General features: G+C 39.5%; 1 protein-coding gene and 1 non-coding gene across 3 annotated transcripts; one reads left to right on the forward strand and one right to left on the reverse strand.

Moving 5' to 3' along the window:
- Positions 1 to 4,261: 4,261 nt before the first annotated feature.
- Positions 4,262 to 4,332, reverse strand: trnag-gcc (transfer RNA glycine (anticodon GCC)). The gene has a single exon. It is a non-coding gene; the product is annotated as a tRNA-Gly (tRNA).
- A 341-nt stretch (positions 4,333 to 4,673) lies between these two features.
- LOC144492838 (dolichyl-diphosphooligosaccharide--protein glycosyltransferase subunit 4) lies at positions 4,674 to 11,143 on the forward strand. 2 transcript variants are annotated; one of them, XR_013497646.1, is made up of 3 exons: positions 4,674 to 4,808; positions 9,695 to 9,841; positions 10,975 to 11,143. XR_013497646.1 is itself a non-coding variant. In XM_078211347.1 (2 exons), the coding sequence occupies exon 1, from the start codon at positions 9,696 to 9,698 to the stop codon at positions 9,807 to 9,809; it is 114 nt and encodes a 37-aa protein (XP_078067473.1). In that variant the 5' UTR covers position 9,695; the 3' UTR covers positions 9,810 to 9,841; positions 10,975 to 11,143. The 2 variants fall into 2 exon arrangements, 1 of the variants encoding a protein (XP_078067473.1); XM_078211347.1 differs by lacking the exon at positions 4,674 to 4,808.
- Positions 11,144 to 15,460: the final 4,317 nt, after the last annotated feature.

Below are 15,460 nucleotides of genomic sequence, written 5' to 3' on the forward strand. Positions count from 1 at the left end.
TTATGGTCACCATTACTGGGGACTAGCTTTTTAATTCCAATATTTGTTAATTAATTAAATTTAAATTCCACCAGCTGCCCCAGTGGGATTTCAATTCATGTCTTCAGAGTACTAGTTCAGGCCTCTCGCTTATTAGTCCAGCAATATTACCACTATGCTACCGTTCAAATATTTCCGGTTTCTCTCCCTTTCACTGAAGTTCTTCATCCTGCTAACATTCTGGTAAATCTCTGCAGCAACATCAGTTGCATCTGCTATTTCATTTCCAATCAATGTGATCTCAGCAAATAAATTATATACATTAACTAAACTAACTCATGGGGACGGACTGCTGATTCTTGGGAAAGGTACCTATAAAGATCTAGCAATTGCTATGGCATGGTTCCCTCTTTCCCAATAGCAGTTATATCTGGTGCTACGCCAAGGGCTTGGACTATACATCATCTATATCAACAGCAGTGACGTCAGTAAGCAGGGAGCAATAAATCACACTGAAGTATTCACACACATCAAACCAGCAAGTCATAAGCACTTCATTTTTAATTTAATTTTTCAGATAGTAAAATAAATGATAATTAGATTAAGCTAAAATACAGACAAACATTTTTAAAAACTTATTATTTTAAAAGCATGGGGATTTTTGTATCATAATACAGCAATCTGCTATTTCACAAATATAAAATTAGCTTCGCAGGAACAGTGAGGGTGTTTTGCAGTAATTATGAATTCAGTACATCATTAAAAACAGTTACATCTCATTCAACAAGTCAGAATTTTTCAAGGCGTTTTACAGTGAGATTAACAGTGTAATTGTAGAAGTTATCTTCAGTTCATAGATTTTCTGTTGATTGCAATCTGGGAGCACCTCAATAGTGCACCCTCTGGGGAAGTGTGGAAATCACTCACAGCAGCTTCTGGAGTTCTGAGTTATTTTGTGCATGGAGAGTGTCCAGTTGTTTCTGTCAGTTTATGTGGAATAATGACAGTGACTGAATCATAAAATCCCTACAGTGCAGAAGGAGGCCATTCGGCCTATCAAGTCTGCACCGACTCTGACAGAGTATCTCACTCAGGTCCACACCCCTGCCCTATCCCCATAACACCACATATGTACACTGCTAATCCCCCTAAACTACACATCCTGGGACGCATCCTGCAGTACCATTCTCTTTGTGACTGTATTTCCACATATCAAACAGGATTCCAGTGAATTTGTGTTGCACCAAGTCATTATGCTTATTTGGAGAGTTGGTGCAGATATGAAGGACTGAATGGTTTTCTTCTGCGCTGTAACAGTTTTGTGGTTCTGTGATAGAGCACCATGATCAAAATTGGATGAGGAAGATCCAGTATAAGGGTTTGGCACATAAAGGGTTAGTGTGGGATGGTGTACAGTACCATTCACATAGTGATGGAAAAGAACATGTGTAAGAGACCCGTACCTAGGGGCAAGTGTAATGTTGAGCAGAGCTGTGTGTAGAAGCAAGCATGGAGACAGCTCCTAGCTTGGATCTTTATTGTACTTATGCATAGCGTTTCTAGTAGTTAATAAATGCTTACTGTTGAACTAATAAGACTATGAATACCTTTATAAGACCTACTGAACTATTCCCAATACTTTATAACAGAAGATGAGCCTGAAAGAATTGGTTAATCCTGTTTTCAGTTGTTTACAAATATCCAGCATAAAAATGCAAATTAAACATCATGATGAAGTTAATGTATGACTCTTAAACAAAATAAATTTGCTACTTTTATATGAATACTGTATCTCTTTAATTGAACGATTACTTCTTTCAAACTTTCAGTATGTACTTGTATGATATTATTAATGTTACATTAAAATATTGCTTTAATTTAGATCATTGAACAGATGGCAATATAACATCATCCCCTAGTTTCTATATTTATGAGAGGAGTATATGGAGATATAAAGCATTGAGATTTAATGCATTAATGTGTCTAGATGAAAAGACACTGGAGAGGTTGAAATGCTTGTCAGAAATAGAACTTCCCAGTAGCTTTACAAGTTTATCTAGTAGTAGCTGAGCTACACAGATGAGAAAGTTCCTAGATATTATTTTATTATTTCATAAGATGTAGACATTGCTGGCAAAGCCAGCATTTGGCGTTCATCCCTAATCGTCTTTTAGAAAGTGGTAGTGAACCATTTTCGTGAACCGGTGCAGTCCATCTGGAGTAGGTACACCAACAATACTGTTATGAAGAGAGTGCTAGGATTTTGACCCAGCGACAGTGAAGGGTATAGTTGCAAGACAGGATGGTGCGGGGCTTGGAGAGAAACTTGCAGATGGTATGTTTTCATGCATCTGCTGCCTTTGTTCTTCTAGATGTTGGAGGTGTGGGTTTGGCAAGTTGCTGCAGTGCATCTTGCATATGGTGCACATTGCTGCCATTATGCATCGGTGGTGGTGGAAGTGAATGTTTAAGGTGGTGGGCAGGGTGTTAATCTAGCTGATCTCTGCCCCTCATTATTTTATAGACATCTATAAGATCACCCCTCAGCCTTCTACGCTCCACAGAAAAAAGTCCCAGTCTATCCAGCCTCTCCTTATAACTCAATCTTAAACCTTGAAATCATATTGTGCAATTCCTTTAAGATGGACACTAAGAATTCAAATCATTTTTATTGGTCTCCATGGGGATCATAACAATATGAAGGTTTTGAGATCAGTGTAAATTGAACATGTAGTTTCAACAGTTGATGAGCATCATCTGAACTGCTATATGTTACTATTTGGAAAAACATATTTGTGATTTTGTGAAATGTATTTTGTCTCTCTATCTCATTATTTATCTCAGATCTCTGAATACAATGGTGTAATGGTGAGGCAGAGAGTTGACCAACTCCATTTACCAAAACACTTAGAGAAAGTTGAGCAGATTGATGTTGGCTGAAACTTGGCAGATTTCACATCTGCAGGAAAACACTTGCCTGCTGAAGTGCACCTTTCCTGATGGCACTATTGAAATTCAGAACTCATTATGGGAGGATTCAAAACGTAAATTCACAACATATTCTGTAACACAGCCCTACCACTAATTTGTCATTTTGTTTTTGTTTAATACAAACATAATAATTCGATGCAGTGAGAGTTTCCAGTTTTAGTGAAATTCTGATACAGAAATTTATCAATGCAATCCCAACACTAAATCAGAAAATATCACAAGATTCCAATTAAAATGGCATAAAATTTTACTTCATAATTTTATATCACAAAATCAATGCTTTGCATATCATATGCAACAATATTTAATGGAGATCACTGAATATGTAAAATTGGAAAATAACATAAAGCTTGATTTACACTATACATCTTTCAAATCTGCAAATATCCCAAATCCCAGAATTCTTCTTGTGGGAGAAAAGTTAATTGTTTATTTGCATAGCCATTCTGATATCCAGCGGCTTTACTACCTAGGAAACAGTTTTGTTGGTTTATTGTTATAAAGTCACAGCACAGAAGCTATTGTTATATTTTCTCCACACATGGTGCATTTAATGCTTTGGTGACAAAACATTGTTATAAAATACACAAAATAAAAGCTAAAGACATGTCCTATTAAAATGTTTCTTGTAATAGCATTCACTATAGAAATGTTGACATTTTGCAAGTAAAGGTCAATTTATCTACTCAAGCACTGAGTTGTGATATTAGCTCTCAACGCTGTAAGTGATGGGGCCAAAAGCACCATCATCCTGTCTTGCCCTGTCTTAAGTAAATTTTAAAAATGGATATGTGTTAGAATAAAATTAACTGTTTGGAGATAACACTGTCATAATTTTGTCTTGTACCTATGAGTGCATCTTATCTGCATTCATGTTCTTCTCACAACTGGTAGGAAAATTAGTTGATTGATGTTATCATCATCCACTGACTCGCATAAAGGCTTCCCAAACATTTGTGCTAGATAAAAAAGTAAAGATGTTAATTTTATTTGTGCATGTTTCTTCCATACATTTTTTTCTCTTTGTGACAGATCAGCAGAGAGAAACAAAACATTCAGGGACAAGGGAAGCCAAAGGCCATAAAAAGGGGTTTTGTTTTATTTTTTGATATGCTTACATTTCAAATACTAGTAATTAATGTAAAATATTATATCCCTAGTCATGTTACCCTTGTGCACAAGGAAGGCGGTTAAAATTGGAATGTATTTTAAAAAATTATTTCCATCCTTGATGCAATTAAATAAAATGAAGAGATGTTGGAATTTGCGCTGGACTAAACAAAATTGAGTCTGCATTGGCCGGGAATCGAACCCGGGCCTCCCGCGTGGCAGGCGAGAATTCTACCACTGAACCACCAATGCAATTGACGAACACAAGCTGGAATCAAGAGCAGTTGTATTAACAGGTCAGCTCCCAGTTACAATGGGTCTGATGTCTTCAGATGAACGCCTGGCAAGATTTGGTTCTACCTTGGTAACCATGATGTGGAGATGCCGGCGTTGTGTCTACCTTGGGAACAGCAGAGCGCGGTAATTTGTAAAACAACGTTTATTTTGTTCTCTCAGATTACACTATGATCTGTGTTGTGCCTCCACTCCCCCCGCCCCGCTCACTTTGCCCTCCCGCCCCCGCCCCGCTCCGCCCACTTTGCGCTCCCTGCCGGCCGACCCGATCTCTTTCCTCCCGGCGCCGCTCCTGACACGTGCTCAGCGTCATTGGAGCACGTGGTTGGACGTGTTTACGCCATGGTGCCGAGTCCCAGAATGCCACTGTTGGGGAGACGTGGCCTGTAGGCCGGAGCCTGGAACGGAGGATAATCGTCAACACCGCCCGGGAGGTGAGCCTGTGACCTGGGCGGCAATTGCTGATCGACATATGTGACAATTCAGTGTATTGTTTTTGAAAACTCCTGTCCTGCTCCGCCCCCCCTGACAGGGTGGTTTCTGCAGCGTTTCGCTGAGCAGTAGAAATGGGCCATGAAAGGAGCTGCTGGATGGGGGCAGAGATTCTCCATCACAGCCTGGCACCCATACCAGTGCTTCTGGATTTTGATTTGATTTATTATTGCCACGTGTATTGGGACACAGTGAAAAATATTGTTTCTTATGCGCAATACAGACAAAGCATACCGTTCATAGAGGGTGCAGAATGTAGTGTTAATCATTAGGCTCTGTCCCACCAGTCTCTGGGCAGTGTAAATCTGTGGCTTTGGTAATAACTAGTGAAAAGTTCTGAAGTGAGATTTCGGTAGGTGAGGTTTGCAAGAATCGAGCACAGACATTGATTGAGTCTTGATGGTTCTTCATTGTTTTCACCTGCGCCCACAGAAATCACTGAAAACTGGTAGGCAGGTCAAAAAGGTTAACTGAACATACAATGGTAGGGATGAGGTGGTTGTGATCAGGCCTGCATCTGGATCACTGCTTTCCAGTTTGGGGTATGGTACCTCAGTATTGGTTTTGGAAGGGTGTAAAATGTAGCTTAATCAGAGTCATGCCAGAGCTTAGTGTTAAAATTTATATAGGTTCTGTAAACTTGTATTCCCTGAATTACTAATAATAAACAGTTGATTGAGATGTTAAAAATGATAAAAGGATTTGATGAACTCAATGTGGCTACTGATAGTGTTTCAAATCTGATTAACTGAAAATTAGACAGTTTTTTAAAGCTACCATGTATGAATTATTATTATTAGATGGGTAAAATAACTTAATGACTTGGGCCCTGCATTGGCACTGTGGCATGCCTGTCTTTTCTGGCATTCAATGTGATCTGTGTAATCCTTGATCCAACCAGAAGTAAAAAAGTTTGTTTATTAGTCACAAGTAGGCTTACATTCACATTGCAATGAAGTTACTGTGAAAATCCCCGAGTCGCCACATTGCGGCACCTGTTTGGATACACTGAGGGAGAATTTAGCATAGCCAATGCACCTAACGTGCCCATCTTAGGATTGTGGGAGGAAACTGGAACACCTGGAGGAAACCCATGCAGACACGGAGAGAATGTGCAAACTCCACACAGACAGTGACCCAAGCTGGGAATTGAACCTGGGTCCTTGGCACTGTGAGACAGCAGTGTTGACCACTGTGCTGCTCCAAAACCTGGCCCAAACCAGTTGACTCAGATTGGCATCTGGCACAGAAAGTGTCCCAAAGTTGCCAGTTTTAAGACACTGTGTTGTAGGAGTTACAAGAGGTGTGTAGTGGTTATGTAGTGGTTCCAAGTCAACCAGGTGGGACTTGCTGACTAGTCCATAGCTTTCTTAATATTAAGCTGCCAGCTCTCTTGCAAGGACTTCAGGATGGTTCAGTTGAAGGTCAACTAATCTGGGCCCCTACCTCCTCTTGTTTGAGTTGTGGACATTTAATGGCAGCAATGCAGGTTTGTGAATCGTGCACAACGCCACCTAAGGTTTTATTTTATTCCTTCATTTACAGGATGTGACTGTTGCTGTCTAGGCCAACATTTATTGCCCATCCCCATTTCCCCTTGAGTAGGCTGTGATGAGCCGTCTTAAACTGTTTTGAAGTAGGAGCACCCACTGATACTGTTAGGGAAGGAGTTCAGGATTTTGACCCAGTGACAGTGAAGCAGTTGGTTCCAGGAATATGTTTGAGGTGATGACAGAAGTTAGCCTCCTACAACAGAGACCAAACTTTGCCTACATTATTGCTACTCGACCAGCAACTCAGAAATTGAGATTAAATCCCACTAAATGTTATTTATTGGCTAATACCTGAAAAAAAGCGGAATGATTGTCAAAACACCATGTTGTCTCACTAATCTTCTCAGAGAATGGAAATGCTTCCTTGCTGTGGCTTACATTTGAGTGTCTCAACATACTGATTAGCAAGCAAGTTAAATTCTAAGTAATTGTCACTGAAGCTTACTAAGAGAAATGTCAGGTGGGCCAATTGCCAACAACCAGACATCACATCAAGATAAGACTCAGGCCACCCAAGTCAACCCTGAGGACTTCACTTATATCTGGGAAATGGTGCTCAAATCATGAGAACTGGCTACAATATTTAAGCAATACAATGCTCTAACATCTTCCAAACAGCCCAACTTCCCTGTCACCATCCCTGTTCCACTGGCATGAGAGATGGGGTGAGTGGTACATAGTTTGATGGGGAATCCTTGACATTGGTTGAGGACTCCATAATGTTGTATTGGTTTAACAAAACAAGGCCAAGAAAATTTCATCCAGATTACCACTCCACTGGCAGTTTAGTGTTGCTGTCTGGTGAACACGACTCCGAGGAAGCATTGAAGAAAACAAGGACACAGTTGAAGGACCTTAAATGTCCATTTCAAATTTCTTGGTATCTCTACTGACCGAGCTGGTCAAATCCATAAGAATATGGCTGCCCGGCTGGGCTTGCATAATAGTGAAGGAAATAACACAAGGAATGAACTGACCTCTTCTCACTAATTTGTTGCCAATATGTCTGTGATAGGCATGACCAGTTTATCATTATTGTGAAGGTATAGTGAGGACATCCTCCATCATTATACCATATATTATGCTGCTACTACTGTGCTAAACAAAACCAATCTACAAACCAAGGTCAGTTCACATGAGGTGCAGTGAGCCATCAGCAGCAGCATAATATCAAGGTGAATGTGTAACTTGATGAATCAGATGCAATCCTCATTCCTTTATCATCAAGCTAGGAGACACATAAGCAGCATTGGCTGTACTTAGAATGCATTTTTGTTTCTCTCTGCTTACTTCATGCCACAAGCATATTGAGTCAAAGGTGCCAAATGAATAATCTTGTTTGACATCCATCAGTGGTTTCCACCAACATTCCATGTAAACTGTGCAGCTGAACAGAAACCGGGAATATGGAATTTATAATTTAAAAACTTACAAAATTCTAACAGGATTAGACGGGGATGATTCAGAAAGAATGTTCCTGATGGTGGGGGAGTCCAGAACTAGGGGTCATGGTTTGAAGATGAAGGGTAAACCTTTTAGGACGGTGGTGAGAACTTTCTTCAACCAGAGAGTGGTGAATTTGTGGAATTCACTACTACAGAAAGTAGTTGTCTGATTTCAAGAAGAAGTTAGATGGAACTCTTGGGGCTAAAGGGATCAAGGGATATGGAGGGAAAGCAGGATTAGAATATTGAATTTGATGATCAGCCATGATAATGAATGGTGGAGCAGGCTTGAAGGGCTAAATAGCCTACTCCTTCTATTTTCTATGTATGTTTCTGTGTAATATGCCACATGGGACAAATAGGCTGCCCACAGGCAAGGATCCCATTCGTGGCTATCTTAAAGGTACCACACAGAGCAAGCAATGGAAAATTAAGGGATCTTTATTTCCTGCCATCCTATATGCCAGTATCCAGTCAATTTGCTTCACTTTACATATAGAGAAGTGGCCATGTTCAGTTGGCATATCCACCAGAAAATAGCTCCCCTGAACCCGCATCTCCCAATTCCCCTCAAATCTCTCTCAGTACGGACACTTTGTGGTTACGAGGTTAAAATCCTGAAATTCCTTATCTAGCATCGACACAAAACCTGCATTTATGGACAAGGTCACTATTTCATTTTGAAGGTGACGAAGGATGTGCAATAAATGTGGCCTATCCCATGTCCTGAGAACACGTTTTTTAAAATATTGAACTCCTGACCTGTCCTGAGAAGCTCCACCTTCATTTGAAAAAGGTTGGAGGGGGACTGGTTAGTTGAGAACTAGTGCCAGTTTGATAGCACGGTTTCTTCAGGATTTTGCACAATGTAATAATGGTCATGGAATCTGCTTTAAAGCAAAGATTTCAGTACAGCATAATGTTTACATGCCTATGCTAATTTGAAGCGATGAATTTATGCAATGGGTTGTTCTCTTTAGAGATGATGTTGTGAGATTTGTATAGGCATTCAAAATCTTGAGTGTTCTAGATAGAGTTGATAGAGAGAAATTGTTCCAGTGGTGGAAGGATTGAGAACCAGAAGACAAATTTAAAGAGATTAGCAAAAGAACTAAAGATAAAATGGGCAAAAGTCTTTTTATTTAGTTAGTGGTTAGGATCTAGAATGCACTGCTTGAAAGACTAGTAGAGGCAGATTCAAATGTGGTTTTCATAAGGGGATTGGATAAGCACCTGAATAGTGAAAATTTGCAGGACCAGGGGCTGGACTAGCTAATTGGTCTGACAGGAAAGTGGCACGGACTTGTTGGGACCTCTTCCTGTGCTGTTACCATTCTGTACAACGCACAAAGCGTATTGTGAGGAAGTGTCCCTTCGTGGAGGAATCAGGCAGCACAGTTTAAAAATAATTTAACACAGATGAGGAGGAATTTGTTTTCTAGTGAGTCGTCAATCTTTGGAATTCTCTTCCTCAGAGATGAGCAGAGTTTGTTCATTGAATATATTCAAGACTGAGTTAAAGATTTTCTGATCTCCAAGGGAGTCAAAGGTTACCTCTGCTCTTATTCCTCCCTTGTGATCTTATAACAATTAAAGCATGTTGATTGTTTTCAAAAGAGTATTTGCACTAATACTAAGCACAATACTGTTTGATAGGCACTATGATTTCAACCTGGAAGAGCTTTGAGATGATCACATTCATTTTTACCCCTCCAGCTTTGACACCAATAATATATGTATATTAATCCCAGAATAGAAGCTATTTAATGTGCACACACATTGTATTCTTTACACTTATTTTCGAAGTGATGTGACCTTTTTATCTTGCAGGATGATCACAGACGTACAGCTAGCAATCTTTGCCAACATGCTGGGGGTATCCCTTTTCCTCCTTGTTGTCCTGTACCATTATGTTGCTGTTAACAACCCCAAGAAGTTGGAATAATGGAGTAGCACAGGACTGTAGTACTGTGACAGGTATTGAAATATGTGTTGCAAAGAATAATCAAAGATATTTTCAATTTTATTACGCTGATAGGTGTTGAGGGCATGTAATGCATAACTTCGTAAGTTTTAAAATATTGTTGTGAATTCTTAATATGAAATACAATAAATCTCTAAAAGGCCCACTGCCACCTTTAGTTGTGACAACCTTTGACCTGGAAGCAATATAGTAAGGAAAATTTATAATTTATTTAAAGTCAGCAGTTTTAAAAAATATTTGAAGGGACTTTTAAGAGTTTGTATCAATTGTAATTTTCTTGGAAAATAAGAAATACTGATCAGGTGATGTGGCGCCCCTTGACCTGGGAGGAGTACCAAGAGGGAGGAAATCAAGAACAAAGCTGTGTGGCAGACAGATACAAAGGAGAGATGCAGCGGAGGAGCTGGGGGTGGAGCTGTTAAATGCATAATGCAGATACCGAGAAAGCAGGCAGATTCAAAAAGAACACACTGAATTCTTGCAAGGAGAAGAAGAAAATCATTCTCTTTGGCAGAAAAGGAGACTGAAGCTCTTGTAAATAGTTAAAAAGGTCTAAAACTTGGAAAGTTAGGTAAATAGCTCAGAGGAACTAAAGAGCTGTATGTTTTCCTGAACATAGTCAAACGTGAACTGAAGTGTTGTTGGTTCAAAAGGAACTGTTAAAAGCTACACCATTGGGACTAGTGACCGAAGGGGAGAACGTTTGTAGAAATGTGGCTTACTGAGGATAATCATAATCCTGAAACCCAGGAGTGAAAGCTCTTGTTGGTCAGGACACCTGACCAACTTAGTGTGAATAAAGAACAACATATTGTGGAACTGTGTATCTCCATAATCCCATATATTCTGTAGGCCAATGTTTGTGATTATGTGAGACATAGATTTGTTTTATTGACTATTTAAAGTGAGATTTACTTTTTATTCTAAGTACCATTTTCCTGTTAATTCATGTTTAATTTGCATGGTTCTAAGTCATGTTAAAGTAAAAGCTGCAATAAGTGGAAACTTGTTGGTATTGTCTTCATTTCGGGGCCATTCAGTAAATTTGGTTATTTTGGTTTGCAGTTCCCTCACAGGGATTGTAACAGTAGTATACAGGAATTATATTATGGTTTTTATTTTACAGTCTGACGATTAGGACCAATAATTATTTACGAATTATTTTGAGAGATGGAAGCCAACTTAGATGAAACACAATGCACTTTGGACTTCATCAATACCACAATGAATAACAGCTGCATTAATAGTGTTTTGTACTAAAAAATGCCTTGTCAATAAATATTTGACTTGAAAAACTGTACTTTGTGATTCCTTTAAAATTATCTGCGACACCAGATTTCTGTGTAAAGAGGGAAAGAAATGTTTGCTCTCCTGTTTTAGAGTCAAACATTGATAAAATAATATCAATACTTTGATATCTCATAATTTGCAACATGATGTCACCGGAAGGCCTTCTGTAGCTCTGCCATCCAAGGTACTGTAATACCAGTTTATGCTAAGCTAACTTAAAACCTATTGCTGTAACAATCATACTGTGGTATATATGGGGCATTTATTTCTGAATTTGTTTTGGGAGAATCCCATGATTACTGTGAAATGTGGCTCATGAGCCTTAATCTTCAGAATCTCCATGACAAATTAATCTTTGAAATTATTTTCTCTTTCCTCACGGAGGGTGGTAACTACCTCTGATTTCTTTGGCCCTTCTTCCTACCAATTTTCTACTGCCTCAAGTTACCAAAGCTCTTTTGTTGATTAGCCTATGTCCCTTCAAAGCTTTTTTCCTCTTTGAGGCAAAACTCTTTTTACAGTCTGAAGATTAATTTCTTTAGTTATATTCAGCATGTTCAGTCATTTGGCAACCTAGCTGCAGAAAGAGAACAAATGACATTTACTGGGTGTTTTGTAAGCACATGACATTTTGTTTTATTTTCTCTGATCTGTGTTTAGTTAATAAAGCATTGGTCTGAATTAAATTGTTAAATATTGAGATTAACTAACTTCTAAAATTGTAAGAAGCAGAATTTTATTGCGGCCATAGTAAAATTCTTAATTGTCAAGAATATCACACAAACAGTGGTATTTTGAGTTTCGTAAATTATTAATGATTTGAAATAGATTTTTTTGACATTTGAGGTGATACTGTTTGTTTAATTATTTGTTTGTGCTGGAAAGCTCTTTTCAGAAAATGCTTAAAAACTATTGGTATTGAATCTAAAATGCTGTCTTCCCTGTACAGTTTTAAGTTAATAATACTAATGATTTCTGCCATTTTAGTTTATTTTCAATTCCTAAGAATAAACACTTGCATGTTTTTAAACTTTGGGGGAAGGGAATGGGAAATGCAAAATGGTGTTTGATTCTTTTTGATTTTAAATTTAGGTGAACTGACATCACTGGATGCAATTCTTAAGGAGTCAGACCTCACCACTGACGGCTTTTTTAGTTCATCACGCACTAATGTAAATGTGTACATTGGTCACGAATAAATTTTAAATGGACAGAAAGAAACAATGATTTGCTAAATTTGAACTCTTAAGCAGAACTGCAATGAATTCTCTGTTTTTAAACAGGTGTCCCTGGTTTTTGGACTGTATGACAGCTGATGGTGTAGTCCAGGATCCAGCTGTTTTAAAAACTTATGCACATACATTTAACATCACAACATGATGACTTGACATTGGCTTGTGCTAAGGTTATATGAAAACAGGTTTTGATATAACTGGAGAAAGCACAAAACTCAACCAAATTTTACTAGCACCTTAATGTTAAATAACCTTTTCAAAGTAAAAGCTGCTGAACATTGCAAGCTGTTTCTCACAGATAAGGAAGCCCTTGGGCAAGAGTGAACTGCTGAGACTAACTGGTACAAGACATTCCTAAGTCTGATAATATGATTTTATAGTGGGAAACAACCTATTGATCAGGAACTGAACCTGAGGGAGAGCTATTACTTGGATTTAGATAAAGAACTCAAAAGCTATTGGACATTTTGTATTAAGATCAACTTTTCTAGGACGTTAAGGTCCATTATTGGAAAAAAAAATGTAAAATGGCATAAGGTTCTTCCTGCTACAGTCAGGAAGCAACTTGTTCAGGTGTCAGTTAAATAACTAAATTGAGTCATTGCCAAACTGACCACTCGCTTGTGTTTACACTTATGAAGTTTTTGTTTACAATCGCTTGAACCTAAAGGGGTAAATCTGCATGCTTACCTGTACTCTGGGATTACTCTACAGCAGTATTTTCAGGTGCTTGTAATTTCTTGCCAACTTTTAATTAAAAATAACATTCCAGAAATATTTGTTTTGCATTGTCTATTCCATAGCACAGACCCAGAACTGTGAACTGTTTGACATAATGTAGGTGTTAAAGGCTTGGACTTGACTGCTCAGGGCTATTGGTTATCTTCTGAGACAGAGTGCTCAAGAATGCAGTTATGGACTACACAGGATTTGGGTTTAACCCAAGGCATTTGGTCATTCTCATTAATGAGGCAGTAGCAGAACATTTAGAAGATGCTAATACAATCAGGCAGGGTCAACATGGTTTTGTGAAAGGAAATCGTGTTTGTTAATTTATTGGAGTTCTTTGAGGACGTGACAAGCAGAGGGGGTAAAAGGGTACCTTTGTGCATCTGGATTTCCAGAAGGAATTCATTAACGTACTACATAAAAGATTACTGCACAAAATATGAGCTCATGGTGTTGGGGGTGATGTATTAGCATGAAAAGAGGATTGGCTAACTAACAAGAAACAGTAGGGATAGATGAGTCATTAGCTATGTTTGCTGATGATACAAAAATAGATAGGAAAACAATTTGAATAGGATGCAAAGGGATATGGATGGATTGCATGAGTGGACAAAAAATTGTAGATCAAGTATGATGTGGCAAAATGTGAAGTTGTCCCCTTTAGCAGGAAGAAAAGCAGAATATTGTTTAAACAGGCTACAGAATACTACAGTACAGAGGAATTTGGTATTCAACACACATCACAAAAGGTTAACATGCAGGTCTAGCAAGATATTGGGAAAGCAAATGAAATGTTGGCCTTTATTGCAAGTGGGTTGGAGGATAAAAGTAGGCAACTCTTGCTACAACTGTACAGAGCATTGGTGGGAATCATAGTATACTGTGTATGGAGGGATGTGCTTTCATTGAAAGTTCAGAGAAAGTTGTCAGATACTTGGGATGAAGGTGTCTAATGAAGAAAGGTTGATCAGTTTGGACCTATGCTCATTGGAGTTTAGAAGAACGAGGTGATCTTACGGGGCTTGGAGTAGATAGAGGATGTTTCTCTTCATGGAGGAACCTAGAACTAGGGTGCATGGTTCAGGGGTCTCTTATTTAAGGCAGAGACAAGGGATTTATTTTCAGAAGACTGTTAGTCTGGAATACTATTCCGCAGAAAGCAGTGGAGGCTGGGTTATTGATCTACAAGGGAGTCAAGAGTAATGGAGGGGCAGGCAGGAAGATGACCATGGTTCTTTTGAAAGTCAAGTGGCGACACAGTGGTTAGCATTGCTGCCTCAACGCTAGGGACTCGGGTTCAATTCAGGCCTTGGGTCAGAGTAATAAGTCTCAGAACACCAGGTTAAAGTCCAACAGGTTTATTTGGAATCACAAGCTTTTGGAGCGCTGCTCCTTCATCAGATGAATGGAGGTTAGTTCACAAACACGGCATAGAGAGGCCTTGGGTCAGTGTGGGTGGAGTTTACACGTTCTCCCTGTGTCTGCGTGGGTTTCCTCTGGGTGTTCTGTTTTCCTCCCACATTCCAAGGATGTGCGGGTTAGGTTGATTAGCCTTGGTTTAGTTTATTTATTAGTGTCACAAGTAGGCTTGCAATGAAGTTACTGTGAAAATCTCCTAATCACCAGATTACGGTGCCTGTTTGGATACACAGAGAATTTAGCATAGCCAGTGCACCTAACCAACATGTCTTTCGGACTTGTGGGAGGAAGCCAGAGTACCCAGAGGAAACCCATGCAGACATGGGGAGAACGTGAACACTCCACACAGACGGTGACCCAAGCTGGGAATCGAACCGGGGTCCCTGACGCTGTGAGACAGCAGTGCTAATCACTGTGCCTTGTAAATCGCCCTTGGTGTCAGGGGAATTAGCAGGGTAAATACATAGGGTTACGGGGATAGGGCCTGGGTGGGATTGTTATTGGGGCAAATGGCTTCTTTCTGCACTGTAGGAATTCTATGATTCTAAGATCAACACTGCTAATTGAAGCCTTCAAAGAACAAAAGAACAAAGAACAATACAGCACAGGAAACAGGGCCTTCGGCCCTCCAAGCCCATGCCGCTCCCTGGTCCAAACTAGACCATTCTTTTGTATCCCTCCATTCCCACTCCGTTCATATGGCTATCTAGATAAGTCTTAAACGTTCCCAGTGTGTCCGCCTCCACCACCTTGCCTGGCAGCGCATTCCAGGCCCCCACCACCCTCTGTGTAAAATATGTCCTTCTGATATCTGTTAAACCTCCCCCCCCCCCCCCTTCACCTTGAACCTATGACCCCTCGTGAACGTCATCACCGACCTGGGGAAAAGCTTCCCACCGTTCACCCTATCTATGCCTTTCATAATTTTATACACCTCTA

This window comes from Mustelus asterias, chromosome 1, assembly GCF_964213995.1.
Source record: "Mustelus asterias chromosome 1, sMusAst1.hap1.1, whole genome shotgun sequence".
NCBI lineage: Eukaryota > Metazoa > Chordata > Chondrichthyes > Carcharhiniformes > Triakidae > Mustelus > Mustelus asterias.